The following is a 23,654-nucleotide window of genomic DNA, read 5'->3' on the forward strand; positions in this document are numbered from 1 at the left end:
AGCCAATCAATCAGTGCACTCATCCACTGAACCCAATTTTTGAGAGCAGCGGTGTAGACTCGGCACTGGAACCAGGGAGTGGGGAAAGAATGGTTTTCTGAAACTGGAAAACCTTTTGAAAGGGGCTCACATCGAAAAAAATAATAAAAAAACAATACCCTCCCTGATCCGAAGCACCGCTAATTTTTAGGCTTACTCGGTCCACGCTAATCTCCACACATTGAATCAGTGGCTGAAGTGGGTTGCGATCGGCTGAGTTTGCATTTCTGGGACAAAGAACTAGAGGGGACTTGGTAGATATCAAAACCGAAGATGTGGGGGACAGGTGAAGGTTTCTATCACTTTTATTTTTAGTGGGGGTCTTAGCTCTTTATAAAATAATTTTTGGACAGACACTGTAAGGAACAAATTGTGTTGATTTGTTCCTATTGACTTACTGGTTGACAAGCGCATGGGAAAGGCTAGTTGTTCAGCAGAATATTAAAAAGCAACCAAACTGTCAGACATAAAGAATGAAAAAAATTGTCCAATTCATACGGCTATTTGTATGGGTGTTCCACATTCCCTTCTTTATTTTTACCAAAAGTTGATCCTTTTCTTTCGAAAACTGTTATGCAAGCATCAACAGCGCTTCACTGGCGTCTGCCAATGAAATCCCTCATTCAGCCACCTATGGAAGTCCCTAAACCCACTACAAAAAAATGAGGAAAAGCAGCAATCTTTAGCAGAATACTAATACCAAAAAAATTCTTTGTAGCCATTCACGTGTGATACAGCCCATGGAGCTGGTATATCCATGTGTAATACGCCTCAGAGGACCACAGAGCTTTCTTAATCAGGCAAGTCTGGACCCTGGGATTGTCCTGAAGATTAGAGTCCTTGGCTTGGCTGGTAGCTTTGGTGCTTCGCATTTCAACACGCATCATGATTTCCATGACAATATGGGTAGGTAAATCTTCAGTGCCGCTTAGTAGAATGATGGTTTCTACACACCAGGGACCTATAGAAGCTGCACCATCCGCGTTTTTCTTTTTACTTCGTTTAATGTGGTTTGCTTATAGCAAGTGAAGTGAACTGTTCTTTGGAAAAGTAGGGCAGCGAAACGATAACCATCCCAATCCATCTGATTAAAATGCAGAACATTGTGATCTCTCTCCATGGTGTGAACCTCTGAACAAAGCTCTCCCGCCAGACATAATCAAAGTGGCCTGTGAAGCCCCGCGTCACTGGGGAGACTCTCGCAGCCGTACATCTCACGAGACGTATGCCTCAGCTAGAATTTTTAGCAAGATCGTAAAGCGTACTCTGGTTTTCAAGAAACACTTGGTTTTCAAGAAAAATTGCAAATCATTAAAGGAAAAAAATGTTTAGCATATGTTGTTCATTTATACTTAAGATCTTTAAAAAAAACTCCCTCTGCCCTAAGTGTTTATTGGGCAGTCTAGCTCTGTTTTTAAGGGCATTCTCTATCTAGGTGTGTTTCTGGGACACTTGACACTATTTAGAAGGGTACTCACTATCTGGTACGTTTTATGGGGTACTTGCACACTGTTTATAAGTGCACCCTCTATGTTATAGTGTTTATGGGGTACTCGGACACTGTTAATAAAGGCACTCAATGTCTGGTAGGCTAGTATGTATGTGGCACTCTGCCTCGTAGTGTTTATGGGGTACTCTGGAACTATTAATAAAGGCACTCAATGTCTGGTAGGCTAGTATGTATGTGGCACTCTCTGCCTTGTAGTGTTTATGGCGCACTCTCTCAGTTTACAAGGACAATTTCTGGTATTGTTTATGTAGCATTGACACTGTTTATAAGGGTACTCTATGTCTGGTGTTGTGAATTCTGCTCTTGGGCTTCCTCCGGTGGTTGTTGGTGGTAGTGCAGTTGTCTTGGGGTTGTAATCCGGGCAGGTGTTTCTGCTGATTGCAGCTCTATTAGGTATTTAGGTGTGCAGGATCCATGAGTCTGTGCCAGTTGTCCATTGTACTTGGAGGGATTGCATCTCTCTCTGGCTCCTCATGCCCTGCTGCCAATTCGGCTAAGATAAGTGTCTGTTTTTTTGTCTCTGTGCACACATGCAGTATGCTTTGCAATTCAGTGCAATTTATTGTGTTTTTGTCCAGCTTAGACTTTGGATTTTTCAGTCATGCTGGATTCTCAGGAGATGCAGATATACTTTCTATGTCTTTAGTTAGATGTGGAATATTTGTATTATCTGCTGTGGATATTTTTAGTATTTTAATACTGACCGCTTAGAATTCTGTCCTATCCTTTTCTATTTAGCTAGAAGTGCCTCTTTTGCTAAATCCTGTTTTTCTGCCTGCGTGTGTCTTTCCTCTTATACTCACAGTCAATATTTGTGGGGGGCTGCCTATCTTTTGGGGTTCTGCTCTGAGGCAAGATAGAATTCCCATTTCCATCTATAGGGGTATTTAGTCCTCCGGCTGTGTCGAGATGTCTAGGACGTGTTAGGTACATCCCACGGCTACTTCTAGTTCCGGTGTTAGTTTAGGGTTTGCGGTCAGTACAGGTACCACCTACTCCTGAGAAAGTCTCTCATGCGGCTCCAAGGTCACCAGATCATAACAGTCTGGTAGTGTTTATAGGGCTCTCTGACACTATTCAAAAGGGCACTCACTGTCTTGCAGCATTTATGGGAAATGCTGACACTTTTTATAAGGTCACTCTCCATCTAGTAACGTTTATGGGGAGCTCTGGCACTGTTTATAAGGGCATTCTCTATCTGTCACTGTTTATAGGTAGCCACTGATAATGGAGAACTCTGTCTGATATCCCTCCACTGGCTCCCAATTCCCCAATGAATCCAGTTAAAACTAATAACACTTATCTACAAAGCCATCCACAACCTGTCCCCTCCCTATATCTCTGAACTAATCTCCCAATATCTTCCCTCACGCAATCTTCGATCCTACCAAGACCTCCTACTCTCCTCCACACTTATTCATACCTCACACAACCGCCTCCAAGATTTCTCCGAATATCCCCCATCCTCTGAATTCCACGCCTCAACACGTCCGATTATCCACCACCCTCGGATCCTTCAGACGGAACTTGAAAACCCATCCCTTCAGGAAAGCCTACAGCCTGCAATAACCATTCTGCTGCCTCAACACCACCTGAGCTGCCACCTCACCACCACTCAGGCTGCCGCCTCACCACCACCAGAGCTGCCGCCTCACCACCACCAGAGCTGCCGACTCACCACCAGAGCTGCTGCTTCACCACCACCAGAGCTATTGCACCCCTGATCTTCTGTCTCTTCCCCATTATCCCGTAGAATGTAAGTTCCCAGTCTGTCATTGTAAATTTGTTTACTGTAAATGAAATCTATAACTTTGTATGTACGGTAACCCCTTCTCATGTACAGCACCATGGAATTAATGGTGCTATATAAATAAATAATAATAATTTATTGATACACTTGCCAGATACCAATGTTTACACTGCGTTCCAAATTATTATTCAAATTGGATTTAAGTGTCATAAAGATTTAATTGTTTTGTTTTTCAAATAAACTCGTGGATGGTATTGTGTCTCAGGGCTCAATGGATCACTGAAATCAATCTTAAACACATGTGATAATTAGTTTTCCAGGTGATTCTAATTAAAGGAAAACTACTTAAAAATGATGTTCCACATTATTAAGCAGGCCACAGGTTTCAAGCAATATGGGAAATAAAAAGGATCTCTCTGCTGCTGAAAAGCATTAAATAGTGCAATGCCTTGGACAAGGTATGAAAACATTAGATATTTCACGAAAACTTAAGAGTAATCATCATACTGTGAAGAGATTTGTGACTGAAACAGAGCACAGACAGAGTTCATGCAGATAAAGGCATAATGAGGAAGGTTTCTGTCAGACAAATTCATTGGATTAAGAGAGCAGCTGCTAAAAAGCCATTACAAAGCAGCAAATGGTTATTTGAAGCTGCTGGTGCCTCTGGAGTCCCTCGAACCTCAAGGTGTAGGATCCTTCAAAGGCTTGCTGTGGTGCATAAACCTACTATGCGGCCACCCCTAAACAGTGTTCACAAGCAGAAACGGTTGCAGTGGGCCAAGACATACATGAAGACTAATTTTCAAACAGTCTTGTTTACTGATGAGTGTGGAGCAACCCTGGATGGTCAAGATGGATGGTTGGTGGATGGCCATCATGTCCTAACAAGGCTGCGTCGTCAGCAAAGGAGGAGTCATGTTTTGGGCCGGAATCATGGGGATACAGCTGGTAGGGCCCTTTACGGTTCCTGAACGTGTGAAAATGACCTCTGCAAAGTATATAGAGTTTCTGACTGACAACTTTCTTCCATGGTATAAAAAGCAGAAAAGAGCCTTCAGGAGCAAAATCATCTTCATGCATGACAATGCACCATCTCATGCTGCAAAGAATACCTCTGAGTCATTGGCTGCTATCAGCATAAAAGGAGATAAACTCATGGTGTGGCCACCATCTTCCCCTGACCTCAACCCTATAGAGAACCTTTGGAGTATCATCAAGCATAAGATCTATGAGGGTGGGAGGCAGTTCACATCAAAACAGCAGCTCTGGGAGGCTATTCTGATTTCATGCCAAGAAATACAAGCAGAAACTCTCCAAAAACTCACAAGTTCAATGGATGCAAGAATTGTGAAGGTGATATCAAAGAAGGGGTCCTATGTTAACATGTAACTTGGCCTGTTTGGCTTAGTTCACACTGCGTTAGCAGCAGCCCGTTCAGCACATATGCTAACGGGCTGCTGCTAGCGCAGGTGCCGGCGTTTGCATTCCGCTAGCGCAGATAGAGCTCTCCTAGCTATATCTGCGCTAGCAGTGACGGACCCGGAAACGCTGCAGCCCGCGTCTCAGGGTCCGTCACTCAATGACCGCACATCGCTAGCGCACGCCCATTGTGGGTGTGCGCTAGCGATGCATCTGCCATTGCATTCAATGGCGGCGTTAACGGACTACGTTACATCGCGTTATGCCGCGGTGTAACGTAGTCCGTTAAACGGGTCACACTAACGCAGTGTGAACCCAGCCTTAGGATGTTTTGGAGTTAAATAGCTTTGTTGTTCAGTGAATGTGACCTCCTAATGCTGCAAATTCCACAAATGAGCATTTTCAGTTCTTTAAAACTTATCAAATGTTTAGAAATTTTACTGTGCCTAATAATTTGGAACAGTGCATTTTGAGTTTTTATTCATTTTGGAGATTATACTGTTATCATTGGGAGGATTCTTCAATAAAATTCGATGTATACTCTAACGGGTGATGACTTTTATTAGACTGACTGTCATTTGCACCGACCATTTAGGAAAATCCGAGAAAAATGTCATTTGCATAATAATTTGGAACATGATGTATAGTGGTATTGTGTGTCTCACACTGGTTTTAGGATTACTATCTAGCTAGAACTGTTTATAGGTGTACTCTGTGGCTGACACTATTAATAAGGGCAGTGTTTGGTGCGCTCTGTGATTGGCACTGTTTATAGGGTCACTAACTGACTGTTTATAGGGATAATAACCACTTTCTAGCGCCGTTTAAAGGGGCCCTCTTTTTTTTAACTGTTTATATGGGAATGTTTCTGTCTGACACTGTTTATAGGAGACAAAGTTTGTAAGGAACATACTGTACTTAGGCTCTTTTTAAAGGGGCGCTGACAGTGTTATTATGGGGTATGGTCCGCATGTCATTAAATGCTACTACCATGTCTACACAGGCTCCCTGCCCCCTAAATAACATAATACAGCCTGGAAGTATAGCCGTGTCGCCTATAGACTGCAAAATTTATTAATAGGACCCCTCTGAAACAAAACATATTCACTGGTATCCGGGTAGCATCCTTCCCCCTTCATTTCACATGAGCTGAAGGTAACCCCTCCCCCACATCTCCGTTCTGTTCATCTATTAAAGAAGGAAAAATCCAGTTACCCTGACCTTGCAAGCCCCCCGAATGAGGAACAAAAGATAAAAACTGTATGCTACAAATGGAGAATGCAAGAAGGACGCGGCGTATTATATAAAAGTGCTGCATTACAGGCAGGGATGGTAGAAAATGCTCCGAGTCATTTTAGGATTCAACAAATCCGCAAAGCATCTCAGAAAATCTGCAGTGAACGGCTGAAAAACATGGTTCAGTTCCAGCTCCATCTATGCTGCAGCCTCCAAATGTAACTTCTACCTCCAGGGTCCGAAGACCTAATGCTTCCACACAGCTGAGGGTTAGGGTACCTGTACACAGAGTTGTTTTTCTTTTTTTAAATGGGCCATCATAAAAAGGGGTCTGGACATTTTTTTTTTTCAAAAACCTTATTAATTTAAAACATACTATTGTAAAACCACTTTGATTTGCATATGTTCAGGCTGCATAGTCAAGGAGAAGGTGAAGAATAATCCTGTAAATTATTTGGATTATTTTCCACATGTAAATTCACGTTTTTGCTGTGATTTTCTATTGATGCAATTTTTAAGGAAGATTTTGCAGCACAATTACGGTAATCCAAAAGCCAGACATCTGCAAATATAATTAATATCCTTGTTGGGTATCTAGCTCTGGGTGAGAGCTAATTTTCCAACTATTTTCCGAGGGAGCATTGCCTAAAACACAAGGCTCCGTACACCAACTGGTGAAAAAGTCTAACATAGAATAATAGCACAATGACTAATCTTTGGGTATTTATTTTTTATTAAAAGGATCCATGTTGGTATACGCCTGACATCATCAGAGTGATAGCAATTATATGACATCATGAAGATGGGTACCGCGAGATAGCAATGTGGTGTCTCTGTCACCATACAATGCAGCCATTGTGACCACAGCTGTTGTAGGAAATGCTTTCAGACTTGACAAGCCTCTCTGACTGCTCGACCTTTGGGAAGGCAGTAGGAACCCTTTATTGGCCTCTGGGAGCTCAGACTTTTCAAAGTGTCTGCAACCCTGCCAGCCAGACGTAGACAGTCCTGGGGGAGCCATTTTGAACTGTATAGCCTTTAAACCACAAAATGCTGGACCTGTTTTCATCCTCTTTTTAACGTCTACTTTTCTACTAAGCCTCAAAACAGTGGTTGTTACCTTCTAAAATACCAACATTAAAGATAACCTTTCCAAAAACTGCACCAAATGTACTTGTCTTGAACTGGATATGTGGTTGGATAACCCCCCATTGTTTTTATCTTTGCACAGCAGCAAATCACAATGTGTTCAACTGATGATAAAAATAATGATACGTTTCATAGGAAGTCAAAAATAGCAAACAGATAATGCATAATGTATTATACAAGTAAAAAACACTCAAAAAAGTTATACCAGTGGATATATTTGGCTCCACCAAAAGGCCTTCTAAGGCTCGTGACCTTTGGTGAGCCCCTGTAGACTCCCAGAAGGGAAAAAGTTCTTTGAAATGGTCAATAATGTCCTATAAGCCCAAAGGACACTGATCTGTCCTAGTGCTGTCTAATGAAAATCTGGGTTCCTTTATTCACCAAGAGACTGTTTAGAGCCTAATTCAGGGATCCCAGTCAGGACCCTGCAGTGCTACGGGGATACCATTTGCCAGTATTTAAAAAAAAACAAAAAACACTCAACGTGTTGGAAAAAAAAAATGTCTTCTCCTAAAATAATCTGTCAGATTGGAGCTAAAGAATTGTAAATGACTGAAAAATAAGTGTAACCATCTGATATGGCACAGAGCAGCTTCTTTCGCCTTGGGGAGTAATTTTGAAAAAAAAAATAGTAACAGCGCTGGAGTTGGACACTTCCATCCGCTTGTTTTAACTCTTCAGAAAGTATCAGAAAATATTATCCAACAAGGGTACATTCTGGAGGAATGCACATCTGGTACTCAGTGCTAATGGGAACGAAAGTAAAAACTTCCTATGTATCTTTTACATACTCAGGAACTGAAGAATATAAAATCTCATTTACAAATATTATGTCTAACAAGGATGGCCAAAATCAAGTGCACCTTAAGCCTAAAGATTCTTTGAACTTTTTTTTTGTAGTTCATCAATTTTATAGACACCAACTGTAAACAACTTGGAGAGATAGCCAACAAACTTACCAAAAACTAACACATCATAGAGCAGATGAACCCACAGTGGACTTCTGCTAGAACCCATAGATCACAACAGAGGAGTCCTTGAGTTTTGACCGTATTAGATCATGGTGATGAAGTTTTTGCAAATGGCCAGTACAAGAAATTCATGACATTGGTGTCCTTGTGCTTAGATGTTATCAGAAGATCATGGAGATGGAGTCCTTATGCTTGACCTGTCAATGATTTCTAAAACAAAAGAACATCCAATGCTCTTGCTATCCACCATTTCTATTTCGGGAAAGTTGTCAGAAGTGACCTGTTAGGACTTCTTCACAAGTATTAATGGTTTGACCTACCATGTGGTTGAAGTACTTTTCAAATGGCCAATATCTCATACCCCAAGACATAATTGTTTGACTCCTGTAGCTTCTTTACATTTTTTTGTTGTTCTCAATTAAGAACTTTTATAGAAACTAATAGAAAACAACCCACAAGGCTAGACAATTACTAGGTGTTTTGGATATTTGTTTCTTTGGACATGTCCAACGTTAGTTTACAAACGCACCAAAAAGTAGCATATGTATATGAACAGTCCTACCCACAGCAGATCACTGCCATAATCAGAAGAACATGGAGGTACAGTCCCTGAGCTTGGGACTTAACAGAATAACAAGTGAGTCATTGTGCTTGTACCTTATCAGATGAAAAAGACAGTGAAATACTTGAGCTTGGAACTTATCAAAAGATTATACAAATGGAGTCAATATGATTGACTTGGATCTTATCACAAACTCATGGTGGTGCAGTGTTTGCACTTAAGGCCATGTGCACACGTTCAGGATTTTTCGCGTTTTTTTCGCGTTTTTTTCGCTATAAAAACGTGATAAAAACGCGAAAAAAACGCTAACATATGCCTCCCATTATTTACAGTGTATTCCGCATTTTTTGTGCAAATGTTGCGATTTTTTCCACGAAAAAATCGCATCGCGGAAAAAAAAGCAACATGTTCATTAAAAATGCGGAATTGCGGGGATTCCGCACACCTAGGAGTCCATTGATCTGCTTACTTCCCGCACGGGGCTGTGCCCACCATGCGGGAAGTAAGCAGATTATGTGCGGTTGGTACCCAGGGTGGAGGAGAGGAGACTCTCCTCCACGCACTGGGCACCATATAATTGGTCAAAAAAAAAAGAATTAAAATAAAAAATAGTCCTATACTCACCCTCGATGTCTTCCCGCCTCACCGCTGCATGCTGCCGCTTCGGTTCCTGTAGCTGGTGTGCGGCGAAGGACCTTGCCGATGACGTCACTGTCCTGTGATTGGTCGTGAGCGGTCATGTGACCGCTCACATGACCGCGACGTCATGGAAGGTCCTGCGTGCACAGCAGCTATACGAAGAGGAACGGACGCCGCTGAGGAGATGTCTGGGTGAGTATAAGCATTTTTTTTATTTTTTTTATTATTTTTAAACATTCTATCTTTTACTATAGATGCTGCATAAGCTGCATCTATAGTAAAAAGTTGGTTACACTTGTCAAACAGTATGTTTGACAAGTGTGACCAACCTGTCAGTCAGTTTTCCAAGCGATGCTACAGATCGCTTGGAAAACTTTAGCATTCTGCAAGCTAATTACGTTTGCAGAATGCTAAAAAAAACGCGGAAAAAACGGAAAAAAAACGCAAAAAAAAAATGCGGATTTCTTGCAGAAAATTTCCGGTTTTCTTCAGGAAATTTCTGCAAGAAATCCGGACGTGTGCACATACCCTTAACCTTCTGAAAAGATTATGAGGGTGGTGGAGATATTTACTTTATAAAGAAGACACCATGAGTTTGGACTTCATCGAAAGATTATAGCGGTGAAGTTTTTGTGCTTGTAGATTATGGTGGTGACATCCATAGGTCGGACCTTATCAGAAGATGATATCGGTGGAGTCCTTTAGATTGGAACTCATGAGAAGATCATGGCAGTGAAGTTCTTGTGCTTGGATCTTATCAACTGATCTGAGTGGTTAAATTCTTGAGGTTGGACCTCATTAAAAGATTGTGGCAGTGAAGTTCTTGTGTTTGAATCTTACCAAAGGATGTGGGTGGTGAAATCTTTTAAGGCCCCGTCTCACATAGCGATTTACCAACGATCACGACCAGCGATATGACCTGGCCGTGATCGTTGGTAAGTCGTTGTGTGGTCGCTGGGGAGCTGTCACACAGACAGCTCTCTCCAGCGACCAACGATCAGGGGAACGACTTCGGCATCGTTGAAACTGTCTTCAACGATGCCGAAGTCCCCCTGCAGCACCCGGGTAACCAGGGTAAACATCGGGTTACTAAGCGCAGGGCCGCGCTTAGTAACCCGATGTTTACCCTGGTTACCAAAAAAAACAAACAGTACATACTCGCCTTTCGGTGTCCAGGTCCCTTGCCGTCTGCTTCCTGCTCTGACTGAGCCGCCGTACACTGAGAGCAGAGCGCAGCGGTGACGTCACTGCTGTGCTCTCACTTCTCACTGTACGGCCGGGAGTCAGTGAGAGCAGGAAGCAGACGGCAAGGGACCTGGACACCGAAAGGCGAGTATGTACTGTTTGTTTTTTTTGGTAACCAGGGTAAACATCGGGTTACTAAGCGCGGCCCTGCGCTTAGTAACCCGATGTTTACCCTGGTTACCAGTGAAGACATCGCTGGATCGGTGTCACACACACCGATTCAGCAATGTCAGCGGGGCCTCAACGACCAAAAAAAGGTCCAGGCCATTCCGACACGACCAGCGATCTCGCAGCAGGGGCCTGATCGCTGGTACGTGTCACACATAGCGAGATCGCTATGGAGGTCGCTGTTGCGTCACAAAACTTGTGACTCAGCAGCGATCTCGCTAGCGATCTCGCTATGAGAGACGGGGCCTTTAGGCTGGAACTTAAGGTACCGTCACACTAAACGATATCGCTAGCGATCCGTGACGTTGCAGCATCCTCGCTAGCGATATCGTTTAGTTTGACACGCAGCAGCGATCAGGATCCTGCTGTGATGTCGCTGGTCGCTGAATAAAGTCCAGAACTTTATTTGGTCGTCCGATCGCTGTGTATCGTTGTGTTTGACACCAAATGCAACGATACCAGCGATGTTTTACACTGGTAACCAGGGTAAACATCGGGTTACTAAGCGCAGGGCCGCGCTTAGTAACCCGATGTTTACCCTGGTTACCCGCGTAAAAGTAAAAAAAACAAACAGTACATACTCACATGCGTCCCCCAGCGTCTGCTTCCTGACACTGAGCGCCGGCACCTAAAGTGAAAGTGAAAGCACCAGCGGTGACGTCACCGCTGTGCTTGTTAGGGCCGGAGCTCAGTCAGTGTCAGGAAGCAGACGCTGGGGGACGCATGTAAGTATGTACTGTTTGTTTTTTTTACTTTTACGCTGGTAACCAGGGTAAACATCGGGTTACTAAGCGCGGCCCTGCGCTTAGCAACCCGATGTTTACCCTGGTTACCCGGGGACCTCGGCATCGTTGGTCGCTGGAGAGCGGTCTGTATGACAGCTCTCCAGCGATCAAACAGCGACGCTGCAGCGATCGGCATCGTTGTCGCTATCGCTGCAGCGTCGCTTAATGTGACGGTACCTTTATTGAAACATCATGGTGGTTGAGTCTTTGAACTCAGATCTCTGCCAATTTCCAAGACCATAGAACTTTTTCTTTCTAAACACCATTTCACAAAAAATGCTATAAGTGACCTGTTGGAAATTCTTCACACCACTCCTTGAGCCACTATGCGGTGGAAATATTTTTAAACGAGTCAAGAAAACTTAGCCTAGGAAGTGTATGATCATGTCTTTAACCATTCACAGCAGCGAGTCTTGTTTCTAAGGAGATAAAAAGGAGTAGGCTTGAATACACTAATCTTGATCTTAAATTCTGGACCACATAATGGATTCTCGTGGTATCCAGGGTTGATGACTATATTATTTGGGGAGAAATAGTCATCATGTTTTGCAGCCTCTTAATTTCTTATTTTCTGATGAAGAATGAATGTAAACCATGCCCAGTTGAGAGCACAGAATCCCTCGTATTAGTCACCATCAGGGGGCTGGGAAGTTTATACAACAGTCAGTGTGAAGGGAGAATATATTTTCATTACGGAGCCCACTCAACTGATCTAGTCATCCTGCACAACAGGGAGCAAAGCTGCTGAACGGGAAGGAACAGGAAGGAAAAGGGACTTAAAAGCAAGGTTTCATTTCACATTACTCCTCTATAGAGAGTAAATCTCATACGGTATTGTACTCTGAGATTATAAGATTAACTATCAGCAGGAATCATAGGTGCAATGATACGTGGAAGGGTTTAGACAGGAACATACACCGAAAGGAAGACCTCTACAGTGATTTGAAAATTGTCCCTCTCTTCTTGACTGGACAGGACAACTCCTTTCGCCATGTCCCCTCATGATTAGCTCCAGGGTATATGTTACATAATCTCAATCCTCAATGATCTGCAATAACAGGGAGGACGGGATGACATTGAAATGCCCCTCGGTTAAGCTCCAATTGCAGAAATCTACTGTTCCAAATTTAAGCATCATTACACGGATGTCACAAACTATAGCAAAGCTCCTCAAAAGTGCGACAGACCGAAAGGCTTCATGCATACATCTTTATTACATCTATGGCCCCATACTATATCTCCAATTTTATACGAAAGCGTGCAGATGTTTTATTTCTTATCAATTCATATATTGCTCGGCTCCCTCTGGTAGTCCCATAAACAATGAATGGAGCAGAAGTTGAACATGTTCCATTTAAGAAAGGGATGCAGAGCTCTGATCTCAGGACCGCTGCAGTTCCAAGCGGACAACCCCCAGCTATCAGCAAGTTATCCACTCTCCAATTGATAGCAGATAACTTGTTTTTTGGGGGGAATAACCCTTTACGATGCCCATACTTATGAGATGGCTATCAGAAGAACATTCTCCTGATCCCCCCATACACCTGAACGGTCAGCCGAGCGTTCATATGTTTTCAAAGGGGAGAAAAAAGAATGTCGCTGCCAGATACCTCTGGTTGACAGGTTAATTTCCCTGAAAAGGATCAGATGTTTAATTTTAAGCTGCCCAAATCTTCTCTCCTCTTATCTGTTGTGGGAGATTCTGGAGACCTCTCATGCCAATCAGGTTGGATGGTCCAACCAAAAATGGAAAGTACATCTAAAATTGGGCAGCACGGTGGCTCAGTGGTTAGCACTGCAGCGCTGGGGTCCTGGGTTCAAATCCCACCAAGGACAACATCCGCAAGAAGTTTGTATGTTCTGCCCGTGTTTGCATGGGTTTCCTCCGATTCTACGGTTTCCTCCCACATTCCAAAAACATACTGATAGGGAATTTAGATTGTGAGCCCCATGGGGGACAATGATAATGTGTGCAAACTGTAAAGCGCTGCGGAACATGTTAGGCTATATAAATAGATTATTATTATATTATTATTAAATGTAATCTAATGTGTTCCTCAGGCTTACTAGGGAAAATTACTCAACTCAATAAAAAATACTTTGCTGTGGATTGTGTTATGGATTTACAATGCATTTCACCCCATAGACTAAAACTGTAAATGTATGTATCTTTTTAAAACTTTTGGAAATCATTTATTTATAAGATAAGAAAAGAGAAAACAATAAATACTATCATATACTGAAAAAAATCTAGATCATACAATAGAATTAAAGGCTCCAATATCATTGCTTTCAAGTAGATGATTTTTTTTCATTTTTTTATTTTAGTGCCATGTTTTGTATCTTTATCATATTGGGTTTTTTACTTTTGTATATTTTTAATTGTCCTGTAGATTTTTCTAGTACTCATATGTTATTAAACCTAGTACGTTGCATTTGTTGTCAGTCACGCATTAAGACAAAAAGCAGACATCCATTAGTAACTAGGTCACATGAGAAAGTCACAGCGTGCAGTAACTATCTATAGCTGAGTGACAGGTGATGTCATCGCAGTGCAAAGAAGCTTTCACATATGGATTAACTGAGGTACACGTGGGAACATTCAAGCCTGAAGCTCTGAACTCAGAAAACAGCGGCGGCTCGTAGATTTGTAAACGAGCAGGACGTCTCATTGCAAAGCAGGATATTACTAGCCTTGCCCTTCCATGATGGGAATAACATGACTATACAAATATAGAACTAGGGTGCTTAACAACAATTTTAAGGGGCTCTTCAGGATTAGATGGATACTGCTACAAAAGCTTTTGGTTAAGATTTACTTACGAAATGCTGTTTTTAGGGCTGTAGGGGAGAAGCTTTATGCCATATGTTCATTTGGCGCTCTTCATGTAATAGCTGGTGATGGCCTTTTGGGAACCATAATGGGGACCATATAGGATGTCACCTGGCTATAAACAGGTACAACAAGTGAACGCTATTGATCAAAGTGAGCGACTCTACCCAAGGACTGGTTGGCTAAATGTATTGATAGACATCTTGAATTTTCATATAGGACCCCTGACATGCCTTTTTTTTAATTATATATGGTGATATATCAAAATAATAGATTGCAATAATACTAATGTGAAGAAATAGGATTATGTAAGCAACTGATTTGCACAAATCCCTAGATTAAAAGGAAACTCACATAGACACTTGGGAATGTTCTTGCTTCAAGTGAGGTTTCAGATTTCCCATAATCCTCTTTCAATTACACAGTGAGTAATTCCCCACCTACATATTCCCTGATTTGCATTCTGGAGTGTTTTGAGAATTTATAGAAACGCAGTAGACAAGCACACCAGCCTTTGAAGGTTAAAATCAAAGACTTGGATTATATTATGGTGCACAAAGGAGGACTACACGGCAGCAGATCAATCTCACTAACACATCAACCGACCAGTCTAGATTGAGCATTTTATATTAAGAAAGGAAAAAAAACACAAAAACATAGTGACCAATTTTTCTTTTGCAGCAGTACAGACTAGTTAATTGGGAAGGAATTATCTACTCTCGGTATCAACATAAGAAAACAAACAAACTTATAAGAATAGTAAATAATACCACAAAGGTTTAACTAAAAACATTTATAACAAAAACGAAGACATCTGGAAAAAATGAAGATGTCCAAGACTACTGGAAAAGTTGACAAATCTTCTGGGCGCTGCTGAAATCATCAAGATCCAGGACTTTGAGAGGGTTTCTTATAACATCATACTCCGTCCTAAGATGGACCTCATTGTCCAATCACGCATATGTCAGGCAAGGAGGACATGGAGAATGAGTATGAATGAGCCAAAGCTTCTATGAAGTTATTGTGCCACAAGCCAATATCTCATGGGCACCACTCGCAAAATAAAAATCAGATCTCCAGAGACAAATTGGATATAAAGATGGAAACCTCAATGAAAGAGATGTAGTTGATAGGGAGTGTATCCTTAGCGGCTATACTGTGAAGAGAGGAGAAAAAGCCTCAGTCTCATCAAGACATTAACTATCTTTGGTTGCAGTATCTACAGTGGCATGTAAAAGTTTTGGCACCACTGCCCAAAATTACTGTTATTGTGAACAGTTAGGCAAGTTGAAGACGAAATTATCTCTAAAAAGCCTAAAGTTAAAGATGACACATTTCCTTTGTATTTTAGGCAACAAAAAATATATATTTTCATTTTATTTATTTAAAAAAAATACAAATAGGAAAATGGGCCGATGCAAAAGTTTGAGCACACTTTGTGTACTCAGACAACTTTGACCAAGCTTTCAGACCTTAATTAGCCTGTTAGAGTTATGGCTTGTTCACTATCATCATTAGGAAAGGCCAGGTGATGTAAGTTTCCCGACTTGATAAAAACTCAGCCTCCTCTAACCTTGTGTCAAAAAAACAGCAGCCAAGGGTTCTTCTAAGCAGCTGCCTAGCACTCTGAAAATGAAAATGGTGGAGGCCTACAGAGTAGAAGAAGGCTATAAAAAGATAGCAAAGTGTTTTCAAGTTGCCCTTTCGTCAGTTCGAAATGTAATTAAGAAATGGCAGTTAACAGGAACAGTGGAGGTCAAAATAAGGTCTGGAAGACCAAGCAAAACTTCAGTGAGAGCTGCTCGTATGATTGCTACAGAGGCAAATCACAACCCTTGCTTGTCTTCAAAAGACCTTCAGAAAGATTTATCAGAATCTGGAGTGGTGATTCACTGTTCTACTATTCAACATCTAGCCAACCATTAAGCATAGGGGTGGATCAATCATGCATTGGGGTTGTGTTGCAGCCAATGGCAAAGGGAACATTTCACGAGTGAACAAATTCTTGATGCAAACATAACACCATCTGTAAAAAAGCTGAAGTTGAAAAGAGGATGGCTTCTACAAATGGATAATGATCCTAAACACAGAAAAATCCACAACTGACTACCTCAAAAGGGGCAAGCTGAAGGTTTCCTAATAGCCCTCACAGTCCCCTGATCTGAACATCATTGAAAATCTGTGGCTAGACCTCAAAATCTCACAGAACTGGAGGAATTCTTCAAGCAGGAATGGATGAAAATCCCTCAAACAAAACTTAAAAGACTCTTCTTTGGCTACAAAAAGCGTTTACAAGCTGTGATACTTGCAAAAGTGGGTGTTACTAGGTACTATCCATGCAGGGTACCCAGACTTTTGAACTGGCAGTTTCCTTTTTGTAATTTTTAAAATGTAAAAGATGAAAAAATATATATATTTTTTTGCTTAAATTACAAAGTAAATGTGTCATCTTTAGCTTTCGGCATTTTAGAGATCATTTCACCTTCAACTTGCTTAACTATTCACAATAACAGTAATTTTCACCAGGGGTGCCTAAACTTTTACATGCCACTGTATGAATAGATTTATGTGCAATATCCCAGTACCACCAGAAATAAAGCCCCTCAAAATGTGCCGACTCGTACCACTTTCTCACATTCACATTGTACAAGGCCGGTACCCTGCACAGATTATTACACACACCTGCACATACTCTGGGCGGTTTCCAAGTACCTGAAATAAAAGACGGCTTACCGTGCCAAGGCACCATGCATTCACAAGCACAATACAGAGTGAAAACATTATATTCAACCTAAGCGAAAGGGAGCAGTACAGGAGCCAGCATTGTGGGCGTTCCTACACATACAAAAAGACGCTAACTATAGAAGAGAGGTTTCATCAAGAGGGCAATCCCCTGACCAAATAAAAAGTACGGGCACACTGTCGCCTGAAGTTATTAGTTGGAAGGGTAATGATACAGTATGCTGTAATTCAATTTTGGCAACCCCAAACAACACTGTGTCACCCCATCACTCCATGTTCCCTTTCCACCACTAAGATAACACCGCCAGTATTATGTTTTGGAAGTTTACTACTTTCACAGACTTAAGGGGATGTCCAGTCAACTACAGTATTACTGGCAGTGACTATTTTTGACAACTAGTTGGCATCCATCATTCTCAGTGATCTGCCCATGTAAAAGGGTCTTCAACCCAAAAGTCGATCAGCTTGTTATATAATCAGTCAGTGCAAGCTGCCTTTACGCCACACTGGATCACAAGTGAAATCTTCACAACTAGCAACATGTTGGACTATCATTGACTAGTGAGGGCTCTACCTAACAGTGCTGACCAATATGGACATCGATATCCACTCAAATTCTTCTCACATTGATGTCAGGACTCTGAACATTTTTATTTCCTTTTGTGCATTACTGCCCTTTTCCAAGATGGCGTCTTTGGTCTCATGTGCACTGTGTCTTCCTGCTATAAAACTCCACCCCAGCCTTCAGTCTGTGCTAGAGTATTCTGCCTTGCATCCAGCTCCTGACCTCTGATTACTCCCTGGCTATACACCTGCTCCTGTGAACCTGTGTGGTGATCCTGCTACTCTGCTCTGAGTTCCTGCTGCATACACAAGTTTCCAGTAATCCTCCTTCATCTGCTGCTCGTTTTTACTTCAAGTACATCATAATAAATGGTTCAAATTGAAACAGATAATCCAGAAGCATTGGTCAGTGCTATATACAGATCCCACCCTTAAACTGCTGTTACCATCTAATCCATCCATAGTGGCCAAAAGGTCTAGGAACCTTGGAGATATCTTGGTACACAGCCACTATGAGGTCAAAAAGAATTCAACTAGGGGTTGGGATACTAAAAATGCAGGCTTTTTTCCATGCGGTCGTTGTAAAGCCTGTGCCAACTGTGTCAGGGCCAAGACGTTTTCCAATTTTGATGGCTCTAAGAGCTATGACATCAGAAAATTCATCACTTGCTCAACGACAGGGGTAATTTACCAATCTGTATGCCCATGTGGTAAGGCCTATATAGGCCTTACTACTAGGGAATTGAGAATTCGTGTCCGAGAACATCACAGGGATATTGCCAAGGCGAAAACAATAGAAGACATCACAACTTTGAAAACTATCCCCCGACATTACAAAAAATTCCATGATTGTGATCCATACCTTATGAAAGTCAAGGGTATCGATACAGTAACTCTAGGTCCAAGAGGGGGTGACCTGGGCAAGGTTCTTGCTCAGGTTGAAAGCAGATGGATTTACAGATTAGGTACTTTGGCCCCGCAAGGTCTGAATGAAAATTTTGGCTTTAGTGCCTTCCTATAAATTAATTGTACATACCTGCCCGGGGATGTACACTATTTTGGTCAGAAGTATATATTTCTCAGGTGCTTGTTTCATCAGGTTTTAGTCTTTGACGGTGGGTTTTCCCATAGTTTGGTTTTAGTTACTTAGGTTTGATTTTAATTATGTTTTTGTTTATCTAGATTCCATCTTGGTCGAATATGTGGTCGGCATATACCTTGGACTATGTATGTCTAGTTATCATCCAGTGGGTACATGAAAAATCCATATCGGTGTGGCGGTGTGTGTTGATAACATCCACCACTGGGCATGTACCTAAAGCTACCATCCAGCTGAAATATGAGAAATGCCGAATCCATCTTGGACTTATGTGTGGACGGCATCTACTCTGGGCGGCGTATGTCCAGCTATCATCCAGCTGAAGCATGAAAAACCCTTATTAGTGTGATTATATATATGGACAGCATTTATCACGGATTATGGTTTTCAAATTACCATCTACTCGATATATGGGAAATGCCGGACAATTACAACTTTTTTATTAGACGGACTTCTCTGGGAGTGGAGATGGTATGTTATACCTTGACTCTGTACCTCATGAATTTGATATGTGGACCCATGTAGGAGCAGAGAAGATGTTCTTTTGGACATTTGAACTATAATAACGAAGATATTGCAAGCGAAAGATATCTGGATAAGAGTCTTCGTCTTTAGTTGGGATATGAGGTTGTATATTAAGGGTTTTTCCTGTAATGGGATGCAAGTGGTGGGGTTATGCCAACTACCAATTTTCACCGGGACATTATTTATAGCTCCTAAGACACCCAAATAAGTCAGTTAATAGGAACCCAATTATATTAGAGTAGCATTCGCAATTCTTTTTTTGTGAAGATGTTGTTGTTTTTCAGATTTTTTGTTTCATTCGAGTGGGTTCCTTTCATAAGCATAGGTGTTGCATGTGATATTATCATGCCTTTTATTGTGATTAGTCCCCACCATGATTCTATGCTCAGGACACATATTTATGTGAAAGCGAGACAATAGGAATTTTAATATATAGGATAAATATTATCAAAATATGGATTGAGTTATTTAAAATTTTAAAATTTTAAAGTATATTTGAAGTTTGAGATTACTGATAGTAATACGGATAGAGATACATTAGGCTGATCTATTGTGTCGGACCGAAACCGCTTTACAATTCTGGGCACAGATTAGCCATGCTATATGAAAACATGCTGTTACTATACTTATTAAATTATAGGTATTAAATATATATTTTTTTCATTATCACTTCACCGGTGTGTTTCACTCTTTATTATTAAAGTATTTATGCACTATATTCAAATAATAATATTTTTAAGGGACACGTCTGGTGGGATCTCGATGGTTGGTGTTTGAGGTGGACTTTGCCCCCTACTGCAGGGGGGGTAGATGTCACCCGTAACTCCACCTCAGTTCAAACCTGCCACTAATGAAGCCCACAATAACTTAATTCACTTATATGGTAGCCGAATGCATATGCAGGCACTCGGCCTTCACTTTATTAATCACTCTTTTCACTTTTTCTCTTTGTACACTATTAAGTGTTCAAATAATCACATTTATCTGTATCAGTTTTTTAATATTATTATTGATTTTCTTTATCACTTTTGGGTCTATCCGGTAATTTATGACCAATATCTTTATGGTCGCTTCACTTTTTTGTTCACGGGCATATATATGAATTACATAATAGAAGTATTCACCTCAGCTCCTTGTCCGGCACTCCGTACATTCTGAGAAGTGTGCTTGGATTTCCACCAATGCCATTATCTTTTGGCTTGGTGGGCGTTAGTTAAATGACGTATAAATGGCTCCGCCCCTGTTTCGGCCGTTTCAATGGATTTAGCTAGAGATCTTACTATCTTTCAATATACAAACTCGTAAACTCAGCGCTGATATATGTGATGTTTATCATATTATGGGGTAAAGGATGGTCACAACTTTATGGCAGCGTGCAGGAGTTAGAATAAATGGGCCGATATGGGGTGACGTTTACAAACAAGTCCCCGCCCCACTAACCTGGATTGGATATTGACCACATAAAACTTGTACGACTCATCGACTTAGACACACCCCCAGGAAGAAGCTTAACGCGAAACGCGCGTCGGGGTTTGCGGATACAGCACGCCATTTGGCTTGGCACGTGTAACGGGAAGCATTGAACAGGTAATATGTGTAGGGTCCGGGGCACACCGCTCACCATGTCCAGGTAGATGGAACGGGGAAGAGACATTTAGCATGCGATGTATATTCTAGCCTCACCCTCGGCTTGCCATTGAATATAATAGCCCGGTAATGATCCGATATTAACACAACCCAATTGGGTGTGTATGCATTTGACTAAGGCAGTGGTAAAATTTAAAAGGCAGTATATGATTTGATTCGTACGGCAATCTGTTACATTCCCAGTTTGCTCCCTATTGATATTTATGAATATTCTGCTCGTGCTGACCGCAATAGGTTGTTTCATGAGGCATCTTTGTATTTGTTTTTATATATATATATTTTAAACTGTTTACAAAAATAAAAGTATTTTAAATTATCTGTATGACACTTCTTGGACCACGATAACATTCATCTGTGGTCTTGATGTGATATCGTTTTTACTTCATCTGCATTTGCTGGACATGTAAGCTGTGCTGCTCTGCAATTACATGAGACTATTAACCAGGCCTCCCTGGTTGAGCTAAAGATATGATTTGAACTGCCTTATAAGCATATCTATCTGTGTTTGGACTAAGACAAGGACTTATTCGTGTCAAGGTTCCTCAAGAATAATTATGCTTCATAGACTTTCTGCTTGATTGCATTTTCCTCTGAAGTTTCCTATAGACTGCTAAGCTGCGTTTATTACTTGCACCAAGTGTTGTTGACTTGAGTTTCTCTCTGCACCTGTTTGAATCACCGTGTGATAATATAGACTTTACCACTTATAAAACTGTGTCCTGTAGTTGTCTTGTTCCACGCAAAGAGTCTCCTGAGTTATCCCCTATAATTATTACAATTGATTTCCCCAATTTGCCCTGATATAGGTTTGTCTGAAATGTCATCAGAAGGTCGAGATAAGTGGTTGCATTCACTGCTTCCTTTTTGTGCTAACTCAGACATGTAGGACAAATTTGAAAGCTCTCGAAATTTGTCACCAAGTTCTTAACTAGTCAAATTCTATCAAGTTTCTAAATAAAGGCATAGCAGCGATTTTCTAGGCAAAGGGTTCTTCTACACAGGTCAGAAAAGCAATGATCGACAATATAGGAAGTCAGTCAGAGCAAATTTCACAAGGGCCAATAATGGTAAAACTACGAGCATATGAACCTCCACTCGATTCATTCCCTACGGTGCTACTGGTGTTAGCAGAGCAATATACTCAGCTTTTTTTGGCAGTCACATAGAAAATGAATAGGGCAAAGGTACCTACCGTACTTGGACTCAACTATGAATATTCATACATTGTAACAAATGGCACACTCAAGGTGCACATCAATCTAAGATGGTTGTTCGATGAACATTCTTTCCATAGGCAGCTATCACTCCTGACCTAAACATGAACACTCAGTTCTGTTAATAGTCCTTGTATTTTGCATGGGAAGTGCAAAGCAAAAAAGATTGAGCATTAAAATTCAACATGCCCAATCATCTATTGAGGTAGAGTCGGGAGACCCCAATAGAAATTTGGCAGACAATCCCACCGGAATTGGTGAGTATCGACAACTTTTTTTCTAATGCAAATTGGGGATTTATATTTAATAAAAACAAGCCTGGTGGAGTTGTTAGGGATAAAAGTAGACTGTTACTTCCAGCTGAGAGGCCTAAAGGTAGCATAAGACCACTCACAGGACTGTGGCCCACTCATTCAGCATGATTATGCAGTACTGGGGTCTTGGTTTCGAATCCTACCATGGACAACATCTCCAAGGAGTTTGCATTTTGTCCTCGTTTTTCCATGTTTTCCACTGCACCCCAATAACAAGGTACTATTCACAATATTCTATTGTACTTATTGTGAACCTTGGTGGCAGTCACTGAACTAAAGACAGCCACCTAATATGGACATAAAGAATTAATCGTTTCTTTTTTTTACCATGTGTGGTCAACCTCCCCATCCCTGTCTCTCATCCTGTAATCTAATCTCATTTTAGTTTCCAGAAAAAGCAGCATAAGCACAATTAGCATTGATCCCCTCCAAATAAACATCAAATATATAAATCCGTAACCCTATTACATCACAGACGACGAGCTCACGGAGCCATATTTAGTTCCTATACTTTATCATAATGCAGTAGCAACGCCACATGGAACCATATCTAAATTATCACAAGGCACGATAATAACCAAAGTATCCAGGTCATAGAAACCATCAGTCATATTTCAACAGCTGCAATGCTAATATGATAAGGTTCTAGGAAAGTTGAGTGACCACCAACATAGTCAAAAATAATTTACTATCTATAGGATAGATAAAATGTCACCCAACACATAGAATAATCCAAATCCTGCATCAGCCCACCGATCAGTCATTACCATGGCACATAGACAGTCCATTAAGTTCTGAAGATCATATAAAGTTTTTACCTCCTTCTCAGACATGTAGAGCTGATCTCCCCTTATCACCACATATCTGTTCTTCCAGATTTCCCTGAAGATACCTTTCCCGCAATATTTCCGAATCCAGCCCACTTTCTCCGGCTGGCTGGGGGCCTGATTCCCATCCAGAGGGCCCTACACATAGAAGAGAGAAAATGATGACATAATGAGATTATTAATACAAAAATGAGAGACAAAATGAGATTATAACACAGGAGAAGCAGTGTATAGACAGATAGATAATGAAGACGTTAGGCCAGGATCCTAATAATTATACAAGGCTTCGTTACTGTCGAGACACAATACCCTCATGCTACAAGGATTTGCCCAGAACCCCATAATAACAGGACCTTCTCCTCCAGAGACTCAAGATTCCCATAATACAAGGGACTGCTCCTCCTGAGACACAG

The 23,654-nt window shown here is 41.3% G+C and overlaps 1 protein-coding gene across 1 annotated transcript in view; it reads right to left on the bottom strand.

Moving 5' to 3' along the window:
* Positions 1-23,654, bottom strand: part of PLEKHO1 (pleckstrin homology domain containing O1) — a 40,892-nt gene that overhangs the window by 9,373 nt on the left and 7,865 nt on the right. Inside the window, exon 2 of the mRNA XM_077259096.1 lies at positions 23,233-23,379. Within this exon, the coding sequence (XP_077115211.1) occupies positions 23,233-23,379 (147 nt within the window). The remainder of the gene's footprint in view (positions 1-23,232; positions 23,380-23,654) is intronic.

The sequence above is a fragment of the Ranitomeya variabilis genome, chromosome 1 (assembly GCF_051348905.1).
Source record: "Ranitomeya variabilis isolate aRanVar5 chromosome 1, aRanVar5.hap1, whole genome shotgun sequence".
In the NCBI taxonomy this organism is placed as follows: domain Eukaryota; kingdom Metazoa; phylum Chordata; class Amphibia; order Anura; family Dendrobatidae; genus Ranitomeya; species Ranitomeya variabilis.